Genomic DNA, 23923 nt, shown 5'->3' with positions numbered 1-23923 from the left:
GCAATCTGCGTCGGTTTCGTCGACACGCAAACTCTCTAGTTCCTGGATGCGTCCTTAAGGCGGTACGAAAGTGGCGTCGAAGAGGTTTATGAAGCTTTTCATCGAACTGGGTGTACCGAATCGCTTCAAACTTGCTAATATGAACATGGAGGCTATAAGGAAGGTACCTCTTTTCAATGAAATTTCATGAGCACCACACGTTCTTCCCCAGGGCCTGCGGAATCGCGTGTGGGAATATCAGCTCGTTTTGGAAAAGGTTCATAAATATATTACCGTTTTCCTATACATATATGGAATGACCCTTTGACACCACCTTAATAATTCGGCCATCGACTGCAGGCAATGCACGTGCAGGGTTCAGGAACGGGGAAGAGTAGCGACCGTGTCGCGATGGCGCACTCTCGTGGGAAAAAGCGACGACACGATTTCCGCCGCGACATCGCTCGATCGACCGCGCCTCGACCTTATTACCGGATCTTGGCGATAAGTGGCGATCGGCGCCGATCGAGAAGCCGAGGTCGCCCGTGGGAAGTTTCCGTCGATGCCGCTCCAACATGGCGGAAAACCTCCACGAGGCGAGCCGATCGTTTATCCCCGTCTTCTTGCTCCCTTAAGGCGAAGCGAAACCCCCTCAAATCAACCTACTCGAATAAGACACTTTTTTAAGGTGTTGGGTAGAACCGCCTGCAACTTTGATGACTCGTGAGCATCTAGGAATTGTCCCGACACTCTCGAAGTTTGGATTTTTTTAGACATACTTTCATATCACCTTAAGGTGAAGTGAAACCCCCTAAAATGAATGGACTAGGATAAGACACTTCTTTTTAAGGGTGTTGGATAGAAGCGTCTACCGCACCGGATCGATGGGACCATCAGCACGTGCTTACAGAGACCCTAAGGAAAATCGCGATGCTCGAAAAATTACATATTTTATGAAAGCGAAATTTTACTTATCCCAGACGTTTTCCTTTTAATAGCCTGCAATTTTTTTTTTATCGGCCGAGATCGGATTAATTCTGGGCCACCCACCGCTCATGGCTAAATTGGCTGCGATCACGCCCTAAGTGAGGAGCATTGCTTTGTGGACGCGCAACGAGTACACTGGATCATGCTGGTGTACCTTAGATGTGCGTTATTTAATTTCGCTTTGAATCCGGCTGATGGAACCCATGGAAAAGGGATTTATGTGTCCAGGGGTTCGGAATAGGATCTGGTTAACCCGGCGTCCCGGCGTTCCCGAGGGACTTGGAGGCTTTGTAATCAGACGCCATTGTCACCGAGATGTACAATTTATAACGCGCCCGACAACTAGTCTTTTGGATCCCTGGATGAATATTCCCAGCGACCGGGAGCTAAACTTAAATATCGCAAAAGAACCGCTGAATTATCATGGGGTAAGACCACGGTAAAAGTTTGGGTATATCGTTTATTTTAGGTCTCTAGGTATAGCAAATGTATATCGCCCATCAGCCATCGGCCATACGTCATGTCCGACGTTTGATTTAGGGTTTTCTTAACATCCTAGGGTTTCCTGATTTCCTGTTTCCCTTTACCTCCCCTTTGAGTACCTTACCGTCCCGTACCATTACCTGGTGTCCAGCGTTTCGCCGTGGAGTTTCCGTGACGACGTAATGAAGTGGAGTATACGTAAATTAACCCCGAAAAAAAAATCCGATGTGACTTACATTTCCGGTGGCGGTGAGTTTGACTTCCGCGAGGAGGGTGGCGGCAGGAGAGAGGTAGGACCTGAGGAAGTTGTCCAGGTTGCCGTGGTAGGCGCAGACCAGGATGTCGCGAGCCTGCCTGGTCAGCAGGTGGAGGACTCCCTCCCCGTAGAGGGGTCCCAGCAGATTGCGCACCAGGGTGGCCACGTCGCCTCTTCCCTGCAATTATAAAGAAAGAAAAAAAATTGTTATATCGAAGAGGAGATCGGCGGCAATAACGCCGGATGAATAAAGGAGGCATAAAAGAGCGCGGAATGGGACTCGACTCGAGGTTGGACCTCCTTTGAGCATAATATGCCCAAGTGGGCTTACACACATTGTGGCGGCCATCTTGCCTGCAAGGGAAACGCATCCGGAGACGAGGTCAGCGATCCAATGAATCCACTTTGCATGGCTAATGGCGACGTCATTTGTACCGTATGTCGCAAGGGGGGCTTCGATTTGTCATTACGGGATTGCAACGGGCCAGCAGGGTCGTTATTAACATTTTATCGAGCAGGTGCAGAGACCCGATCCGTTTGATGGCTCCGACGCTCTCCTTATTCCCGGCCATTGGCCTGGCGGGATGTCCATAAAGCTGGCATTGCCACTTCAGCAGGATTTAATAAAGTTTCTTGAAGTAAGAAAATGTTCCCTTCGTTCAAAGGATCACTATTCCACGGAAAGAAACTCCAATGACTAGGAGTCAGTCCGTGGCGTCGGGAACAAAATGGCGACCGCGGTGGAGAGTTAATTTCTGGTCCCTCGCCCCATGGGAGCATCCCTAACGAGGACCCTTCATCCGACGAGCCTAAACGGCTGCGATAAATCACCCCTGTCCAAATATTGCCAACTTGGGGTCACTTTCAAGCTTTGTGATCCGCCGGTGATAAATAAAAACCCGGGACACCGCAAAGAAAAGCGTTTAAAGGAAGACCGGTGACGCGGACGAAGTCGCGGCTTAACGTCCGCAACTGGCGTTTGCTCAGCCTTTATTTATTTCAATCAGCCAATGGACCATTGCTGGACAAATAGCCCACCACAATAGGGGAGAAGACAATGGGGTGGCCGTAGGATTTTACGCGCTTTGGGAGTCACCCCCGGGCGTCCAAGATGGCCGCGCCGGTCCGTAAAGAAGCGACGCGAACACGATCTCGGACTCTCGGTGGGAGGAAACGGGGTCCTGGGGTGTCCCCTGGAATTCCCACACGTGCCCGGCCCTGGGAATCAAGAATCGCGAATCCCCCCAGGTGGGAATTCTCCTTCTCGCTCCTCTTTATCGCGAACCCTACACCGTATATCCGCCATGGGGGCGGAAACACGTGGGCGGCCGACACCTAACCGCCGAGTATAATGGTTACAGGTTGTCGCGCTCTAAACCAAGATCTTTATAGGCCGACACAATGAGCCCACATCGTGGGACCCGAGAGCCACACCGAGAGCGTCGCGACGCTCTTCGACCGCCATCTTGGATCATCCCTCTTCCTAAACGCAATACCCGTTTCGACGCCACCCCTGATTCTAGGATGCCGAAACTTGGGTTTACTCTACTCGTATGTGAAATTTTTCATGCGATATTTCTCACGCGAAATTTTTCACGCGAAACTTTTCATGCGATATTTCTCACGTGAAATTTTTCATGCGATATTTCTCACGTGAAATTTTTCATGCGAAATTTTTCATGCGAAACTTCTCATGTGAAATTTTTCATGCGAAATTTGTCATGCGATATTTTTCATGCGAAATTTTTCATGCGAAACATCTCATGTGAAATTTTTCATGCGAAACTTCTCATGTGAAATTTGTCATGTGATATTTTTCATGCGAAATTTTTCACGCGAATCCTTTCGTATATAAAAAAAAATCCGTATGAACTCGAGAATAGGAGCCCAGGACCCGAGGAAAGAGGACTCGAATTACAGGGAAAGCTCGTAAATCTGCGCGAACTGGCTCCGCGGGCTTAAGGCGGACACCTATGTGGACTATCGCGTACCGGAAGACGCATTACGCCGCATTCGCAAGGGAGCCTCAAGCGAGTGCCGATCCCCGACACAGGATTAAAAGTCACTCGAGCCACATCCGAGACGAGTGTGTTGATGAACCACCCTCGGTGGTGGGTAATTATTAAAGAATCTTGCCCAACACCATCGGTCGTCGACTCGCACCCTGAAACAACCGGTACCCGGGTTCCTAATCGTAGTTTGCGCAAATAGGGAGTGTTTACACTCTTCCAGCTCGTTTTTTGCCTTCCACCTTCGACCATCCTCGATCGCTCTTTCCTCGCGGTGAAACCCGAGCGGAATATAATTACCTTAGCGGCTTTCTTGGATAACCAGCAGATAAGGCTTGGCCATGCCAGGAACCCAGGGCGAATCGAAGACCCGTAATCCTTCAGCGGGTGGAGTCCCCGGTCAAAAAAAAAGAATCCGTTCTAATCTCCGCATCGCCGGCGCGGAAATCGGAAATCGGAAACCCAACACCTAGGGGACTGTCCAGGGCACCCAGGAGTCACTTCCGTTTTCGCTCCAGGTGGATTATCCTAGCACCGCGAGAGGTCTTCACCCCGTGGGGAAGATGTCGAAGAGTGGCCGAAATATCCTCACAAAATGCTGATGGACGTGTGTGGGTCATGAACCCCGACAGGTCCATCAGCAAAAAAGAATCCGTTCTAATCTCCGCATCGCCGGTGCGGAAATCGGAAATCGGAAACCCAACACCTAGGGGGCCGTCCAGGGCACCCAGAAGTCACTTCCGTTTTCGCCCCAGGTGGATTATCCTAGCACCGCGAGAGGTCTTCACCCCGTGGGGAAGATGTCGAAGAGTGGCCGAAATATCCTCACAAAATGCTGATGGAGGTGTGTGGAGTACGGACCCCGACAGGTTCCATCAGCACCGAGGAAGACGTTAACGCATCCTAACCTAGAACTAGCTAGAGATAACGGCTCCGCATTTACGGTACCGTCTTCATCCTCCACACATCAAGCGCTTGATAGAGTTCCCTCCCTGATAGCCCTTCGAACACGGAGCCATCTCGACGTATGGGCGAAATTCCCCTGACCGTGCAGGCGATATTGGACCAAACGTCGGCGCTCATAGTAGCAAAAGGGTTAACGAACGGAACCTTTTCCCCGATTTATCGGCGCGATACGTCCGGGAAAAGGGGGGCAGCCGCTTTCTCGTATTTTCCGAAATTATCCGCTAAATTCACAGGCGAGGAAACCTCGACGAGAAAACCCGTCTCGAACGTGCATTCCCCGGGGCGGCGTGCGCGATCGCCAGACCTGTCGGAAACTAATCGCGGGTATGTTGAAAATATACAGAGGAGGCACCGCTCGTACCGTTTTCAGGTGAAAGAGCCACGAGAAAGTCATTCTTCCACCCGCTATTCCGGTACGGGCAATTTCCGCCTCGCCGGGCGACCAGGGGTAGAGTATTTTAGTGCGTTACCCAGGTAACGTAGAGGACGAGAATATAACCAGGGGGTCGATCTTGGAATTCGGTTTTGGTGAAAATATGAAAGCGTGAAAATGCGAAAATGTGAAAATATGAAAGCGTGGAAATGCGAAAATGTGAAAATATGAAAGCGTGAAAATACGAAAATGTGAAAATGTGAAAATATGAAAGCGTGAAAATGCGAAAATATGAAAGCGTGAAAACGTGAAAATGTGAAAATGTGAAAAGTGGGCACCTTCCGCGATTCGAATCGCAAATCACGAAACACGTAGAGCGATGAACCATAGCCCAGGTCGAACCGACGAGGAATGTCGATGACGTGGGTCATTAATTACCGGAAACGTGACCCCCGTTGATAAGAAAAAAAAAAAAGAAAAATACAGAGAGTAACATCGCGACGTACCGGAGATCGCGGTTCGCCGCGTCACGAGTATCACGGACGACGTCGTCGTCGGCGTCTCCGAGTCCAGCACTTTCTCCGTCCACGTCGGCGCGGACGCCGTGATCCTAGTAACCTGGGAGCCCGACTTTTGTCGGCTCTTCCGGTATGCAATTCCAATTTTTCGAATTTCGATTCGAGTCTAGGGACCCTAAGCAACGCGGAAGGACCTTCGAGGATCATCCTAGGATCTTGGCCAGCCCCGGAAGAGAGGCTCGCTCCTCGTGGGAGTGGCCATGACGAAGGGGCCTAATTCGCCGTGGAGGGACTCGGGATCTCCTGGATCCTGGATCCAGGATCCCCCCGGGACAGGAACTGATCGAACCGGTGCCGATACTCGAGGATTTCTGTAGGAAAAATTTGTCTTCCGAATATGTGAATATGTGAATATGCGAATATGCTAATATGCGAAAATGTGAATATGTGAATATGCGAATATGCGAATATGCGAATATGTGAATATGCGAATATGCGAAAATGTGAAAATGCGAAAATGTGAAAATGCGAAAATGTGAATATGTATAATCCATAATCACGTGTTAAAATTTTTCAGATAATTCGGTGCACCCAGTTTGGAGAAAAGTATTATAAACATTTTGACTTTTTGGTATATGTATCACACTTTCATATCACCTTAATCAGCGACAAATGGCATACAGAATCGGCAGGGGAACGACTCTAGGCGCAATTTCCCGTTTCACGATCGTTTTAGGAAACCGCTCGGCATGTCGTAACTCCTCTCCGTCGGCGGTGCCTACTCGGACACGGACGGTTGCCCTCTCGGTTATTATTACTTAAATATATTGCGGGGTTGCCTCATGCGTAATCCCCACCGCGAGTCGGCCTACACGACGGTATTAAACTATCATTATTCATCCGACATGCTAGACCTCACGCGACGCTTTTGGTTTCACTCGGCGCGCACTCCGGCGAGGATTAATTGCCCCAGGATCCGCGGGTCCAGGGATCTCCTTATCAGGCGCCCGAGGGAAGACTGATAGGGCCCAGGGATCATAATTCCCGAAACTACCCCGGCCGGACTCCTTTTCGGACCAGGAAGGAAGGACCTGTTAAGGCGATATGAAAGTGTGATATTTGCATAACTAAAAAGACCGAATAACTGAAATAATTGCCTGAATAACACGTGATTATAGATTATACATTTTCACATTTTTCACATTTTTCACATTTTTCACATTTTCACATTTTCACATTTTCACATTTTCACATTTTCACATTTTCACATTTTCACATTTTCACATTTTCACATTTTCACTTTTCACATTTTCACATTTTCACATTTTCACATTTTCACATTTTCACATTTTCACATTTTCACATGGAAGCTCTAAGGAAGAACACGCTGCTCGTGAAATTTATCGCGGATAAGGTGCATGAAGTATATCACCCTTTCATATCACCTTAAGATATTTAAAAAATCGCGACTTAAGAAAAGTACCCGCGATTAATTTTTTTTTCCCCCCACGGAACTCATGATTTTTATCAACCCTGGTTCTCGCTTGGGAACGGCCGAGGTTCCTGGACCCTGTGGATGATGGATGAAGCGTCGCGGCGAGGAAAGAGCGTTAGGTACGCCTCGGTTGGCTCGGGATGGACACTTTTGTATGCGCGGTATGACATCGATCGCCGCTGACCCCGACGATCGAGCCGAGAGGTCATCGAGTGGTATTAATCATAGTTAGGTGGTGCTAGGAGTAGCGTGACCAAGCCTATCCCCATAAGAATCGAAACACCATGGGACCTGGATCTGCGCTGATTTTTCATTAATGATCCGGTACATCCAGTTCGACGGAAAGGTTAATAAATATTTTTGCGTTTAATTGCGTCTTCCTCGAGGCTCAGAAAATGAAGTGGGGAGTTTCCATAAATCATCTCCGCGGTTCGGTACAGACGAAATGATCCTTTCATCCCGCCTTAATGGTTTGACGACCGGCGTTCTCCGAATAACGGAGACCGATTACCATCGGCGATACTTGTCGCGTATATGTTTATGGAATAGGGCATCATCGCGACCCTCGACGACTAATCAGACCCGGGATGAGCTCGCGGCAATTAGAGGTGACTTCAACGCCTGTAACAGTACCTAGGCAAACGATCGTTTTACGACGGCTCCTCGGATTCCTTTCTCACGGGCGCATAGTCGTACCCTTGTCGGATGCGACCACGGACGCACAACCGTAGATCAGACCCATTCAGACCAGACTGGGTCCGACTGGACCATCACTTTTTGTTGCCAGGACTGTTTAGTTATACCCTTGTCGACTACGGATACGGCTACAACAAAAGATCAGACCCTTTCAGACCAGACTAGGTCCGACTGGACCATCACTTTTTGTTGCCAGGACTGTTTAGTTATACCCTTGCCGACTACGACTACGGATACGGCCACAGCAATAGATCAGACCCTTTCAGACCAGACTGGGTCCGACTGAACCATCACTTTTTGTTGCCAGGACTGTATAGCTTTACCCTTGTCGACTACAACTACGGATAGGGCCACAACAATAGATCAGACCCTTTCAGACCAGGCTGGGTCCAACCAAACCATCACTTTTTGCATCCAGGACTATAAGAAGTAGAACAATTCGGTCTGATCCGAACGGGTCCGGTCATCTGTTGCGTACCCTTGTCGCCTTCTGGCCGGAGCCCAACGACAGCGGAGGATCCTCCTCGTCCAACTGGCGGCCGTAGAAAGGGAGGTCACAGGTCGACGTCTACCTTTCTTCGGGGTGTGCAGGAGGAAAGGAGTCGGCTCTCTCGGCGCCTGGGCCCCGGGGCACCCGGGGCCCTGATAATAAGGTGTCAACGTACGCGTCCCGGACGGTTTCCGGGTTAAACGGCCACGCCGTGGCGATCTCGACCGAGAGGTCCTGCCCGTCCCCTTGGGCACTAAATCGGGAATACCGTTCGCAGTCCTGGAGGAATTGAAAAATACCTCCACCCTGTTCCCAAGGGACAGCCGTGCCGACGTTTCGCTCGAACGGCACCAACGGCGAAATGTCGGCAACCGCAGCGAACGTGGGTGTGACCTGGGGAGCCTCCTCGGGAAAAACGCCCGTCTAATTAAGGTCATTTTGTACATACAGTCGGACATAATCGGTATACAAAGTGCAGAAACTGTTAAGCCAGTAAAAAATGGAATTTTGTCAAGGTGGAGTGCACCTGGGGATAAATCCCCGTAGAGCCGGAAGTAGCTAGAACCCCGGCGAAGTGTTGACACCCGGTGGTTCTGACTTACGAACCGGCAGGCCTGTACCGTCATTACCGACAATTACGATAAATCCCCGGCTCCACGTTTATCATTTTCCGCGCTCGCGGAGGCGCGGCTTAATCTATAATCCGTCCGGGTAGGAAAAAAGGCGATCGGTTTACGGAGCCACACTTTCACGACTGATCATCGGTTAGCGTTTACACGTGGCGATCCGACAGATTTACGCGTCTCGGTGCCCACTAGGACACGCGATACGCAACGCCCACGCACCGAGGGTCCTCAAGAGAGACGCCTGGCTCCCTAAGGATAGGACCATCGATCCTCATTTCCAGAAATCGGGATTAAGAGGATACGAAAGGCGCTGATGAGTTTAATCCAGGTCTACAAATTGAAATTCATCGGTACCCTTTTTGGCGGTAACGCCATTTTGAATACCCAAGTGGCAACGATACCTGGCGCGCCAAACTCCCTAGGGCTAATTAATAATAAATCCCTAGCCGTCCGAGAGAGCGGCGAGACCCCGGCGCTATCGATCACCCTTTCGGCGGGTTGTCCGCTAGGGAATCCACGCCAGAGCTCCTAGGGAGTTTTTGCCCCCTGGCGCCGACAGAGGGAACCGATTTGTCCGCGCTCCCCGGTCGCGTCTCACTTTCGCGCGTCTAAGCCAAACAAACGGTTCCTCCTCGAGGAGGACGCCGATTGCAGCCCCCAGGCGAATCGAGCCTGCTTTGTGCGAGGGCGATAAATCAGTCGCGGGGTGGCCGCCGAGCCGGAAGGTTAGGTTAGGTTAGGTTAGGTCTGCACCTCTCGCGAGGTGGAGGGAGGCTCGCCATTTTTGGAGATGGATAGCGAACGTTACTGCCGAAATAGCACTTCCTCCTTTCTTTAGCTTGGAAATATTCAAAGTACTCGCTGTTAAGTGACGTTACGCGGCCCGATCGCGTAATACATGCAAAGTAGAACTATTCTACGGCTTTTCACTTTTCTCTCTCAAGGCATTACCTCACGGTGGGCAATAACGCGGATTCCATAACGTAACGCGATGATAAAGGCGCCCATTATCGTCGTCACCGTAACGATAATCGTTATCAACGGTAGGGATTACGTTTCATATGTATGGCATGACCTGTTCATGCCGCCTTAACGTCATGAAATCAGGATTTCATCGGCAATAAAGAAAAGAGGACTCACCCCAACGACGGCCGGCGTAGGTGGGATCGCAGGTCCCCGCACACCCTGGGTCTTTTCACCATCCTCGTTTCCCTCGGGACCCTGGAGGTCTTCCACATCCTCGAGGACTTCGGCGACCTGGAGGCGCAGCCTATCCGGGCTTTTAACTTCCCCGGAAATGGGAGCCGGGACTTCGGGGACATCCGCGATGAGGGTATCACTGGAGTCGAACTTGTTGAGATTGGAGTCCTCGGTGGTGAGGGTCTCCAAGGACTCCTTCCTGTCGGTAGCAGGACTGAGTCCTGGAGGTTCATCTTCTTGGAACTTGGTCCCAGCATCCGGGGAGAGATCGCTGGCGTCCTCGTAGAGGGAAGTCCTGCTCCCCTTCTGGTCCTCTCGCCTATCCAGGACGTCGACAGGGACCTGGTCCTCGACCTCGAGGTCCCGGAGGTGCCGCGAGTCCTTCTGGTCCTCCAGATACCAGGAGCTGCCCTCGTCCCTCTGTTTCCTCTCCAAGCTGTCGTCGGCCCTCGTCAGGGCGCCCTTGCACTTCTTCAGGTAGTTCTTCACGCGTTTGGTCTTGCTCTTCCGGGTCTCGTGACTCCTGGGGAGGTTTGGCTCGACGGAGTCCTGGTTACCATCCACGCGGGACTGGCTCGAGCTCCTCTCCCCTTCTTTCGGGGGTCTCGGGACCTCGGGGTCCCTGTCCTTGTCCTTGTCTTCGTCCTCGCAGCCCTCCCGCACTTCCGAGGCCAGGGTCCAGGTCTCCTCCTTATCGGGGACCCGCCGATCCGCCGGTATCACCTGGAACAGAGATTTAACACTTTGATCAGGGATGCAGATACGGCATCGCCTGTGCAGGATGGTAGGGCATTGATGTCTCCCAGTGCACACTACAAACATAAATGCCTCCCCTGTGCAGGATGGTAGGGCATTGATGTCTCCCAGTGCACACTGCAGACATAAATGCCTTCCCTGCGGATACGGCATCGCCTGTGCAGGATGGAAAGGCATTGATGTCTCCCAGTGCACACTACAAACATAAACGCCTCCCCTGCAGAAACGGCATCGCCTGTGCAGGATGGAAAGGCATTGATGTCTCCCAGTTTACACTACAAACATAAATGCCCCCCCTGTGCAGGATGGTAGGGCATTGATGTCTCCCAGTTTACACTACAAACATAAAGGCCTCCCCTGCAGATACGGCATCGCCTGTGCAGGATGGTAGGGCATTGATGTCTCCCAGTGTACGTCCAGGTACGCATCGGCCTAGTCGGAGCCACCGGGCGATGTTAATTAGTCCTCGGGTAATTTATGTTGCCCCCCGACTCTGCCGCTTACGTGCAACACACCGGGATTATTAGAATCGGATCTCTCTCGTATGCGTCGCGCATAAATCACGGCCGAGGGTGTGGTGGGGCTCGCCATAGACTCGAGCTATTCGCGAGCTATTCGCGAGCTATTCGCCCGATACCACCGACGGCATAATAAACCGTAGGAGGGGTCCTCTTCCTAGGTGCGTCTCTTTCTTCCCCGGCACATCTTCCCAACCTCGCCCCAGAAGCCAATCCCAGTGGTAAGAAGTTGCAAAATGCGTTAAAAAAGAATCCAAGAGGCCCCGCGGATCTCTTGGATACTTTTCACCCATATTCAATACAAAATCTCTGCCTGGACTAATTACAACGTCTTTAGTAATAGAATAGGGTAACACACCTCGCTTAGAAAACCAGGGACATACATTACACGTTGCATCGCACACGTGGAGGAGCACGTGTACCGCGTGACGTATTATAAACCTAACCTATCTTTGCCCGGGACGCAACTTGGCGCAAAAAGCATAAAAGTTAGCCAGTGGCCCGAAGGAAAGTTAAGGGCCTTCCTCTCCTGGAGATTGCCCCCGACGACCTGGGGTCACCTCGTCGGGTTATACATTTTTTTTTACGAGCCTCCGTAAACATGCCAAGTCCGTACCCACGTTTCGTATGACGGCTCCCCTAATGGTACTGTCAACACTTTTCTTTTTTTACGGCCTCGCCCACACACGGCGCGCTTTTACGAGGGCAAATAACGATGCGCCCGGTGCGCTCTCTTATCGGTTTCACTTTTACCCTGGGTGAACACCCTTGGGCGTGGATAAAAAAGGGAAAGGGACATGTTTATACATGTCCCATGTTCGTACATACAGACGATCATGTAGATATAATGATGTATAGACATGGAATAATGTGTAAACGCACATCCGAGTGGCCCAGTTCGACCGACACGATTTCAACTTTGCGCCTTCGACCACCCTTCGCCTTCTCTGCGGATACGTGCCTAGCTCGGCCAGCTCCGGGTGGTTAATAATAGCCGGGGATCGATTCACGGGGTACGGCGACTCCACCTTCCCCTCATCCAGGAGTTTAAACGGACCGTTTACCTGCAACTAGGGTAACGAGGGCGACGAGGCTCTTAAGGTGATACGAAAGGGTCATTCTATGTACTGTTTTAAAAAATTCCCACACGTTTAGTACATAAGGTTGCGGTGAAATAATAAATTTCATACACTTTTAGTACATAAGGTTGCAGGGAAATTATAAATTTCAGGTCTTAACAGTGAATTTGACGCGACGAACGTGACGTTTATGAAATTACAAATTTATTCAGGGCTTTATCATAAATGTATATTAATTCCCTATCAAGGCATGAGATTTATAATTTTACCCTGTATTTTTTTATGAGTTAATTAAACCTTGTGTACTAAAATTATCAACTTTATGAACCATATTAACAGTCCGCACCGTCGGCTGTGTTTCCTAGACTAGCGGAGCAAGCGGCGCCTTCCCAGCCTTCCCCAGGGAAAAGCCGGGCGACCTCTGACCCTGTCGAAAGCCTTTCTCAGGACGTTCCCGGCACGCAATACTGCGGATATAAAACCGTCGGATCTGGTCCACCAGGTGTGTTCCCGGGGAAACATCGCAAATCTCGCCAGTCCACTGGGTGTGGATACATAAATGAGGATCGCTTACGTGAGGTCAGTTAGGATTGGCCGCACCGCTTTCATCTATGATTAATGCCAGGCTCTATCTTAACGTGGGACTCGACCTGGTGCATGCCTATCCACGAGCATGTCCCACTTGACCGGATTCCAGAAAATCGAGCAAAGATCGGGACACCCAGGAGATACGTGACGTTAATCAGGACTAATTGCACGGCGAAGGGGCATGAGAAACGTTGCATCCAATTTGTTCCTTCAATTGATAGACTATTTCTATGGGACACTATGTGTATATTACATGTACGTAAATAATATATAATATGTAGAGATGCATCGAGGATGTGTCTTATGTACGGCGATTCTGCTAAAGACCCTTAGGTTTAATGTCCTCCCAGGATATTGGGATGAGTTCTTGTTTGGATTTTCCCTCCAGGGTTTTCCTTGGGGGAGCGGTAAACAACCCCCAGGAGGTTAAACTGATTTGGGCGAGAGCATAGACTCAGGATGGAGGAAGGTCATTGTGGTGGGGTACCTTCTTCCGGCGCAGCAGCTTCCAGTCGAAGTGACTCATCCTGTTGGCCTCGTCAGTTCTTCTGTATCCTCCCGGTCGTCCAGAGTCACTCCTGGTAGGTTCTATTCTTTCCCCCAGGACCTAATGCTTGCACTTCTCGTTCGGGAACTCGTCGAGCCGCGGCAGCACCGGCCAGGACTGCACAGTATTCCCATCCTCGAAGGCTCTTGTCTCCAGAGCCGCGAAGGATATCGACGACCTCCCGGATTCCCCGGAATACTCCAGGGACCTGGACCGTCGATCCTCGTCGATGCTCGTTCCAACGAAAGTCCCAAGTTCCGGATCCTCGTCTCCAAGCGGTACCCCAGGTAAACCCAAACCACTGGAGACACCCGTAAGTCCCATAGTCCCAGGTTCATCGACAAGTCACTTCACCCCGAGGAGGGCTAAGCCAAATCGTCCTGCAAAGGGCACCCTGGTCCATCGCCGCGCCTCGCATCCCCCGGAGTAACCCCATCCTCCCGATTCGCCTATCGATTCGAGTCCCGGCTCGCCCAACATATCCCGGGTCGGTGAACCAGCCTGACTACTAGACCCCGGGCGCGCCGAGTTCGAGAGACCGGGTCTCTCGGCGAGCGACCGGAAGGACATCTACCTCCCGGCCACACCTGCGTCAGCAGAGTCACCGCGCATTCCCGAGGAGTACTTAGGAACCACCTCCAACTTCACACCTAACACCTGGAGTCCCTCGATAGGAACCACATCCAGCCTTCCACTTAACACCTGGAGTCCTATTCTAGAGCATCCCCGAGGAGTCCGTCGATAGGAACCACCTCCAGCCTCCTAGCAAACACCTGGAGTCCTTTTCTAGAGCATCCCCGAGGAGTCCCTCGATAGGAACCACCTCCAGCCTCCCACCAAACACCTCTAGAGCATCCCCGAGGAGTCCCTCGATAGGAACCACCTCCAGCCTCCCACCAAACACCTAGACCCCTTTTCTAAAGCATCTCCAAGGAGTCCCTCGATAGGAACCACCTCCAGCCTCCCACCAAACACCTAGATTCCTTCTCTAGAGCATCCCCGAGGAGTCCCTCGATAGAAACCACCTCCACCCACCCACCTAACACCCGGAGTCCCCTTTGCCGACCACCTAGCATACCCTCCCGCCGCTCCCCATTCCTCGCGGACAGCACCCTATCGATTCTAACCTCTCCCCAGGTATCGCGCTCGCTCTTCCTCGCGGAGTCCCGTGGTCCGGCCGGCGATCGATCGGGTCCCGCGGGGAGGGAGAGGTTAGGGCGACCCGCTCGCTCCGGCGGCGCGATATCGACTGACCCGCCACCCTTCGCGGTCCCGTGTCCAGGGCCTCCTCGCTGCGCGTCCAGCGCGGTAGCCTTCCACGGGGACTCGGTGAACCCGGTTAACCCGCGAGGGTGAGGTTGGTCGGCGCACTGAGCGAATTATCGGACGTGGCGGGCCGCGCATGCGTAATGAGGTTCCGCACGCAGCATCGAAAGGCTGCATTACTTTACCGAAATTACATATGGAACCCTTCGGTTCGTACAATTCTCAACGTAGACCGTAAAAGACCAACGTAAACATAAATGTAACAATTCGTCACGGCTGTCGATACCAATAAGGACCTAAGTAACCTGTTTTACCGACGTCGGTCAAACTTCTCGACGTGTTACACTTTACCTTGAAAAATGGGTGCGCACCGTTTGTACCGTACTAAAGGAAAGCTCAGGGTAATTCGCAATCGGCGTAATATGCAAGAAATATCGGTATTGTCAAATGTTTAAGAAATATATCACTGTTTAAACCTAGTTGGTTTTCGGGGAGGATGTAAACGCGCCATTTGCAGGCGCGTGGCGACATCCATCTGCGAGAGAGCGAAGCTCCGTCTCGAATGTCTCGACGGTAAATCGCCGTGAGTATATTCCCCAGGAAACTAGGTAATTAGGTTTCAATTGGCCTTTTTTAACTACTTTAAGACGTCACTACACGTCATCTGACGATCGCCACGTCCCTATATCCGCTCCATTTTTCGAAAAGCCCTCTCAAACTGGGACTCCCAAAGATAAAGTAAAATCGCCGATTTTTCTTTATCTTTTTTCAAAGAAAAAAGGGATTTTCATCGACATATTTTCCTTCCCGTGGAATTCCCACGGGCAAAGTCGTTGAAAAGTCGGCGGCCTTAAAACGAGGCAATAAGGAAGTCGGCGACAAGGAGCAGATAGAAATCGGAGGATGTGGCGAGAGGCTCCTTCGAAAATGGCGGCGAAATTCCCTGAGCGTTTCCTCATATCGGTACGATCGGCCGACGATATTAAACCTCGTTATTTCGTACGCAATGAGCGTTACGTCCGGTTGCATCTACCCGGCACACACTCGGAGGAGGCCTTAACCCTTTGTACACGGAGCCACTTCGACGTATGGGCGAAATTCCCCTGACCGTGCAGGCGATATTGGACCAAACGTCGGGCGCCTTCAGGCGCTCTAGTAGCCAAAGGGTTAAGGTGGCGTGAAACACGTTGAGAAAAATTTTATCAGTACTTTTACGATTTATTTATATAGAATGACCATTTCGTATCACCTTAAGACGAATTAAAATCGGAATTATCGTGGTTTTAACGGTACAAGTCCACTTTGGTTAAAGAACATACACGGAGGCGTAAATACATCTTGCGCCGACGAGACGGAAGACAATGGCCATTCTCGGCCAATTGCAATTAAACTTTTTACTTATGTATCCGGCTCCAAATGCCCCGGCACTTCCGGCACATAAGAGGGCCGCGACTTGATTTCATTTACCGTCATTGGCCCCGTTTACACGAACGGACTGTTACGAATTACTTAGAGAATTAACGCGACACAATCGCCCGTTTGTCCCATCGGAGCGAGCCAGCACGCCCGGAATAAAAATCGAGTTTTTAGAGAAGATGGTCGGTGTAGTGAAAAAAAACCATTACAGCACAAATTTAGCGCATAATTTCCCCTTTAATTTGGTGTACTTGTTTTTAACTATCTGTATTGTTTAAGAAGTGAACAGCGCCTCGACGTCAAGCCAGCACGGCCACCCTGAAGTTCGAAGTCTCGGAGGAATGGTGGGGCGTAGAAAATGAATTAATTCAGCGGAAAATTAGCACACAATTAGCACGTCACTCCTCTTTATTCAGAAATCGTGAATTATGATAGCTAGACGCACCTCCCGATCCCACGGATTTCCTCGCGGAAAAGTTTCCCCTTATAAATGGCCGCGGAAAGCCTCGAAGAATCGCGGAATCGACTCTTCCTTTACAGGCTTTTCTCACGAGATCGCGGCTTTCCGTATGTCTTTTTATATTCCCGGAGGATCGGCAGGAATCCGAGGGAAAGCCGCGATACCTATTCGCACGTGGGATTTATTTCCCACAAAAGCCAAATCCCCAACGAGAACACCGCGTAAAAGAAGACCTCGCCAAGTCACTTAACGTGAGTTTCGGACATTTTGGCCCGACACCCTTAAAGGAAAGGTGTTGTATTCGAATCGACTGACTTGAAGGGTGTCTCACTTCACCTTAAGTGACTTAGGGACCACTTAAATAATTTTCATTATTTATTTTCTTTAGGAAATCCATTTTTCCCCTCGGGCGATTCAAATTCCACGCTACTCCCGCCATTAGTTCGCCGCCCGGCCGGAGAGGGCAGTAGGTCCGCGAGGTAACCACCGATGAATGGCAGTGTACTTGGCGTACTTGGGGCGGCGCACTCACCCCGTCTGAGTAATTTGGCCGCACACGTAGCCCGAAGGTCGATGCATTCCGCCGCGGTGTAATTATTAGACCGTAACTAGAGTTAATGCGACCGGTAATTGGATAATTGCGGCCGCACATCGACGCTCCTTTTCTCTCTTTCTCGCTGAGGCGCCACTTCGTAGGCGCATGCGCGGCATAAAGGCGTAAAAGGAGACGATCAAATGACCGGTAACATCCCTCCACCCAGGAATTTCCAAGGGCAAGCCTCCGAGGAACGAAAAAAGGGTTTCATTGTACCAAAGAAGTGTTTTCCTACTCGGAGCCATTCCGACATACGGGCGAAATTCCCCTGACCGTGCAGGGGATATTCGACCAAACGTCGGACGCCTTTAGGCGCTCTTAGCAGCCAAAGGATAAATCCAGAGTCTCCCAGGACCTCGAAAACGTTTGAATGACCATTCTCGGCATTTCTTAATTATTATTCTTAGCGGCTATGGTTTTCTTATTAAGTAAATAATAATATGGCACAATCGGGAAGCCTGTTAAATATCCTGGATAACAGGGTTCCAGGTTGTCGGAGCCGAGATCGTCGAGAAGAGACTCACCGGTAGATTCCTGATGCCCAGCCGCACCTTGGAGTACTTCTTCATGAAGACCCGCCACAGGACGTACGCCATGTTGATTGTTATTTAATCCACGTTATTTTATCACTTGGCGCCATCTTCGGGGCGAGCGGTCGAAACTCGGGGATCGATCGAGGAGGAAGGATTAATATTTCTACCGGGTCACGGGTTACACCTCGAAGAGCCATTTCCTCCTCGATGGTCACCGGGCATGACGTCATAATCCCCGTCCCTGCGTCACGTGACTCGGTAGAGTATCGCGACAAGTACGCGAGGTCGCACTCCGTCGGCAAGCTCTCCCGACGCTCCGGGTATCGATTTATATCGATAAACCCCGATCGAAATGAAAGTGTTCATTTCATTCCTTAACCAATTAGTTGATTCTCAAAACAGGGAAATTATTCGACTTAAACCCTCGGGGTAAACGGTGACTCGATGTGCGTAGATGACCGTGATTACCTTATAATGTTTTTTTTTAATCGATGATTAGTTAATCCTATAACAGGGAAATTGTGTGGCCTAAACCCTAGGTGTAGATGATTACTCGGTATGGATAGATGACCGGGATTACCCTTTAAATATTTTGTTAATCAATGATTAGTTAATACGAAAACAATGAAATTCGCATTGTCAGGAGAAGAACCAGATTAACCGTGGATTAAAATCGTCAGTAAGTTAACTCCTCGAGAAGAAGTTTTATAAATATTTTCAGGCGTAACAATGCATATAATAATCCTTTTATATCCCCTTAATCCGTGGTTACCATTTAAATATTTTTTTTACCAATGATTAGTTAATTCAAAAATAATGAAATCCGCAATGCCAGGACAACCAGATTAACCGTGGATTAAAATCGCCAGTTAATTATCTCCTCGAGAAAAATAGTTTTATACATATTTCCAGGCGTTACATGCATATAGCGATTTTTGCGAATCACCTTAAACCACGTACCAAGCTCCCGGTGTAAACCAGGCCGTAAAACCACGCGCAAGGAACTAAAATCCCGACTTACCGCGTTAACGAAATCCCAGAACATTCCGTTGGACTTTCGAACAATGGAGTCGGGATTTTAGTTCGCCTTAATCACGCTAGGTTCTATTCTTAACCCTAATGGACACCTAGTGTCTGAATTAACTGCTGACCCTATAACCCCAGACATACGAGTGCCCTGAGGGTGGTAGTCGATACCCCGCGGTAGACGCGGTTAAAAAATCCGCCTTCGACAAACTGCATATCTCACCTAACCTCGAATGTCCCGTCGGGAGAGAGAGCCTCGGCGACCGGTCGGCGTCGGACACTGCACTGCGAACTCCCGACCGGAAGGGCGGCCGCGCACGTGCGAGGTTACGAAGTTCGGCAGCCCGGGCCGAGCGCTAACGGAAACGGCCGAGCGCTACCGAACGCGACCGAACTGCGGGGGATCGGCGAGGCGCGACGCGTGCCGACCGACTGGCGCTCCCGGGAGCTCCGTACGCGTTCGCTGCCGAGGGACGACTGACGGACGCGCCGCGCCGAACGTCGACCGGCCGATCCGAGCGCCGACGGGGCCCGACGGGGCCCGAAGGGACCCGAAGGGACCCGAAGGGACGACGGCGGAAGCCAAAGCCGAGGAACTCGTAGGCGTGTCCAGCGTCCTCGAGAGCACGCCGGGTCTCACACCTTCGACGTAAGGGCGAAATTCCCCTGACCGTGCAGGGGATATTCGACCAAACGTCAGGCGCTCTTAGTAGCCAAAGGGTTAAGGTGACGTGAAACACGTTGAGAAACGTTCAATCACTACTCTTACGCTTTATTTACATAGAATGACCATTTCACATCACCTTAACCGGAGGCATTTCGACGTAAGGGCGAGATTCCCCTGACCGTGCATGGGATATTCGACCAAACGCCGGCCACCTTTGCGCGCTCTTAGTAGCCAAAAGGTTAATTCAATATCGCTTGAAACTCCTTTCGATCCCGATACCGGACGATTGTTCCGAGGAATCGAGGGTATTTAATCGATAAATCGGAGGTCAGGGTCCTGGGTGGAAAGGTTGTGCAGCAGACGGCGACCTTGACCGTGGAGGAGGATTCATCGAGGGCCGACACGGCTCGAGAGACTCGTGTCGGCACGGAGTGAACAGACTGCTCGGCATTTTTCTTCCTTTTTTCAATTTTTTTTACCCTCTCGGCATACACCGGGCTCTTCGAGCGACGATCTTTACGATCGTTCTCGACGCCGCTTTACCGCGTCCGTTGTTGCCGCCGAAGAAGACCTTGGAGGAGAATTCCTCGAGGCGGTCCTCGGTCTATCAAAAAAGTCTAGTGACATCCAAATTAAGGGGATACGAAAGGCGGTAAGAAATTTAATCGACCTCGATAAAGGGAAGTTCACCCTTCGAATATCAAGTTCATCATTTTACTGCAACCTTATGTCCTAAGAGTATTTTTTTCCCCCTTTTTTAAATTATTCTGGAAATATTTGCTCACGGGGTTATTTCACTTTACGATGGATTTAAGAGGGGGAAGATATAAAAAAAGGAGAAGGGGAAGAAATAGCTAAGCTGAAAAGTCATCGAGCCTTCTTGGGGTGCCATAATCCATGTTAGTGATCCATTCCCTGGTGTGGGCCGTTAACGATCATTTGAGGGCCATGGGGGACCTAGGGAATAACCCTAGGGCCTCTAGGGACCCCACGGGACAGGTAAAGGTAACCGGCCGAGGTCGTAATGGATTACGACCGGCTCGTGTTAAACTCTTGACGACGATCTTGGCTTTCAAAGGGATTCGTCGATAATATCACAACCATACTCGTCATTCCTAGACGTTAACTTCTTCTCCGGGAAGTCAAGATGGCGGCTACGACGCCATCTTGGTTCCCAGGGTTGAAGAGAAGAATTTTTCAACGAAAAGCTCCTCGAGGTATTCCACAAAAGCATTTTCCCCCCCAAACCTTGAATGTTCAATAAAAAACAATGTACAAAGTTCCGAATTTACATTAATTTATGTTCTCGCAGGCGAAACGTCGCAACGCGAAGAAAGAAATCTCTCCCCAGTGATGTAGAATAATTTCTAAATATTTCTTGAAAATCTCAATGACACATTTAAATAATTTATAAACACGTATAGAAGTTATATTTCTTAATTTATGAACACGTAATAAAAATACATTATTTTTTTTTCATAACTTTAGCAGGTTGAACGTGAAAAATGATTTTTAGGTCTTTCTTTTTTTTTGTAAAAATAAACCGATTACTACTGCTACTTCAGAAGGTTTGTTGTACTTATTTTTTTGTTAATGTAGAAAATATAGGATTTTGTGCTACTAGAGCTGATGGAAGAAATACCGACGACCGAATGAACAAAGCCCTGGGAATTATTATTAGATAATTCCGAGCGTCCGTCGAAAGGCTTTATGAGCTTCGGGAATTAACTTTAATGACCTCCGACCTCGCTTAACAGTTTACGCATTTTTACGGCCGATTATTAACATTGATAAACCGCACCCGTTCAGTACCGGAATCGATCCCCTCGGAACTTCCCACGAGGTTTACCTTGTAGACATTTTTTTTTTTTCCGAATATTTCCACGGCATCCCGGTCAACTTTTAATTGAAAATAGTAAGACTCGAATCGGCAATCACTTTCCTGACTTTACAACAAGTACAGGGTCCCAGAATCTCTCTGGGAAGCAGCTAAAAAAAGGATAGCGCCTCCACCTTCGATTACTCAATCCGCCATCTGCTTTCAGGCATTGAACTCTCCATCGGTAACCCTTGAAATTATCCAGACCAAGTCATACATTTTTTGTTTCGAAATTACATTGAATTAATTTCGTTTGAAATAATGTGGCGTGAAATAATTGATACTCATTTTTTTTTTTCAATTTTGTCTTAGACCACTTTCATAATTATGGGCACACATGACTCCAGTAATTATTTTGCAGATACTTAGTATAGGACTTTTGTCAAGGATGTTCCTCGCGATCCTATTCTTGGTTTTTTTTTCAGGGGGGGATAAAGTTAGCCATTTCCAGCTTTTCTATAATGGATAATTGCAAATAATTGCTTCTACCTGTGGTTTACCTGCGATCCTCAAAGAGCTAAGTGACGTACTTATTTGGTACTGTGATATGTGCCCATAATTATGAACGTCCTAAGTCATATATTTTTTGTTTCGAAATTACATTGAATTAATTTCGTTTGAAATAATGTGGCGTGAAATAACTTTTTCAATTTTGACTTAGACCACTTTCATAATTATGGGCACACATGACTCCAGTAATTATTTTACAGAGACTTAGTATAGGACTTTTGTCAAGGATGTTCCTCGCGATCCTATTCTTGGTTTTTTTTTCAGGGGGGGATAAAGTTAGCCATTTCCAGCTTTTCTTTAGTCTCTAAGACCGAAGACACGGGAACCAAGATGGCCGCCGCGTCTTTCCCGAAGACCGCGAAATACGTCCCCTTTATAGCCGCGCATCCTTCTCCCAGGACCTCCTTCGCCGCCAAGAAAGCGTCCTTCTTCCATGTTATACTCTACCCGAAGATGCGACGACGAGGACGCAGAAGAAAAAGGAAGAAATCTCAGCCGATGAGTCATCGCAAACTCTTAGAGGAGCGCGACTTCACATCCGGTGTGCGCGCACTTTTTATCCGGGGTACCAGATGTCGCGCAAGAAGCGAGGCCGATCTTTTTCCCCTCCTTTTTCAACGGTAAAGAAAAATAAAAAATAAAAATCCACGACCGGACAATCGGACTAACCACCGCATCCATCCGCATCCGCATCGAAGGCCGACTCTGGCAAAGCGAAGAACTTCGGGAACTTTTAAGGCCTTCGCAAAATTCCCCAACCCTTTCAGTCCATTTCCGGGATTTTCATTTATATGCCTGTATGACGTCCCATCAATTAAAACCTCATTTTTTTTTTTCAATTTCCCTCGTTTCCCAGGAATCATTTTCAGGAGCAACGCGCGTTCTCCTTTGATCAAGCGCTAGGGAGACTCTGGGGGAATTTCCCCAGCACTGTCGCTGGAGCTGACGGCGTGATCCTGGGTTTAACATTTACGTAATACCGCGTTACGTAACAATCGCGCCAATGACATAGCTTTGGTACGCGAAGTCCGGCATTGTCCTGTGCTAAATATTGATCACTGTCCGGGAGAGTACGTAGGCATACGTACGTATACGTACATATACTTACGTATACGTACGCATTCGTACGCATTTACGCCGCTCTCTCGTCCGAACAACAAAGAATCGCCTTGTTTCGATTCGCTTCAAATTTCCCCACGTGGATGTAGAGGCCCTAAAGTAGGTCCCTAAGCTCATGAAATTTCATATTTCATTGAAAATTAATTTATTAAATTTCTTAGCGCCTTTCGTGTCCTCCTAGGGTGATGCGAAGGTGCGTTTCTATATTGAAAAATTAAATCTGGAATAGAATCGCCTTGTTTCGATTCGTTTCAAATTTCCCCACGTGGATGTAGAGGCCCTAAAATATGTCCCTAAACCCATGAAATTTAATTATTCATCGATAATTAATTTATTAAATTTCTTAGCGCCTTTCGTATCCTCCTAGGGTGATGCGAAGATGCAATTTCATATTGAAAAATGAAATCTCCCGACCATCGCGTTCTTCAGGCCCATTTTTCAAGTATACACATTTTTTTAAAGAATTCACGACTGTGAATTCTCTTTCTAAGTGCGCATATGTACTTGGCGCTGTACTCATGCCCGCCTGTAAATCCCTGAACACAATCCTTCTATTAGTGGCCCCGGAAATTGCACGCACGTTGAATAAACGCGACGAAGTCTCCTATATCGACTGCAAATTGCCAGGTATTGTTTAAAAAAAGGTGGGCCGTGATTCGCAGCTCGTTACGTTTAATTGCTCTCTTCACGGTTTAAGTGCGGAAGCGAAGTGCCTCTCCCTTGAATTTACCCGTATGATGGATTTAATAAATTAATTCGAGAAGAATATGATTCACAGTCCGCCGAATAATGAGCAATTAAACGTTTTTGCGTTAAGAAAGTATCCTTAAAGTCGCTCTAAGAATTGCGCAGATCGTGAAGTGTGATTTTTCCGGAGGAAACGTTC

The 23923-nt window shown here is 49.2% G+C and overlaps 1 protein-coding gene across 1 annotated transcript in view; it reads right to left on the bottom strand.

The window, feature by feature from the left end:
* LOC105703468 overlaps positions 1–18018 on the bottom strand; it is a 112101-nt gene extending 94083 nt beyond the window's left edge. The window contains exons 1-3 of the mRNA XM_012431886.1: positions 17828–18018; positions 10019–10801; positions 1686–1883 (exon numbers count right to left, since the gene is read on the bottom strand). Coding sequence (XP_012287309.1) covers positions 1686–1883; positions 10019–10801; positions 17828–17899 — 1053 coding nt within the window. The 5' untranslated portion in view covers positions 17900–18018. The remainder of the gene's footprint in view (positions 1–1685; positions 1884–10018; positions 10802–17827) is intronic.
* Between the last annotated feature and the right edge of the window lie 5905 nt (positions 18019–23923).

The sequence above is a fragment of the Orussus abietinus genome, unplaced genomic scaffold (assembly GCF_000612105.2).
Source record: "Orussus abietinus isolate OABI.00-Male unplaced genomic scaffold, Oabi_2.0 scaffold83, whole genome shotgun sequence".
Taxonomy (NCBI): Eukaryota; Metazoa; Arthropoda; class Insecta; order Hymenoptera; family Orussidae; genus Orussus; species Orussus abietinus.
Note: the sequence above shows the minus strand (reverse complement) of the source record. Positions and strands in the feature narration are given on the sequence as shown.